General features: G+C 76.5%; 1 protein-coding gene across 1 annotated transcript in view; it reads left to right on the forward strand.

Moving 5' to 3' along the window:
- LOC112406122 (zinc finger protein 516-like) overlaps window positions 1–169 on the forward strand; it is a 48533-nt gene extending 48364 nt beyond the window's left edge. Inside the window, exons 3-4 of the mRNA XM_024754822.1 lie at window positions 36–95; window positions 145–169. Of these exons, the coding sequence (XP_024610590.1) occupies window positions 36–95; window positions 145–169 (85 nt within the window). The remainder of the gene's footprint in view (window positions 1–35; window positions 96–144) is intronic.
- Window positions 170–264: the final 95 nt, after the last annotated feature.

Genomic DNA, 264 nt, shown 5'->3' on the forward strand with positions numbered 1-264 from the left:
GGGCGGCGCGTGGCCGAGCTGGACCCGGTCAACAGCTACCAGGCCTGGCAGCTGGCCACGCGGGGCAGGGTGGCCGAGCCGGCCGAGTACCTCAAGTACGCGGCGTGGGACGAGGCGTTGGCTGGGGACGTGGCCTTCGACAAGGAGCGGCGCGAGTTCATCCTGGTGAGCCAGGAGAAGCGCAAGCGCGAGCCCGAGCCCGGCGCGCAGGGGCCCCCGCGCAAGAGGGCGGGAGCGCCCGGGGACCCCGCGCCCGGGCCCCCG

Source organism: Neophocaena asiaeorientalis, unplaced genomic scaffold (genome assembly GCF_003031525.2).
Source record: "Neophocaena asiaeorientalis asiaeorientalis breed wild unplaced genomic scaffold, Neophocaena_asiaeorientalis_V1.1 scaffold124, whole genome shotgun sequence".
Taxonomy (NCBI): Eukaryota; Metazoa; Chordata; class Mammalia; order Artiodactyla; family Phocoenidae; genus Neophocaena; species Neophocaena asiaeorientalis.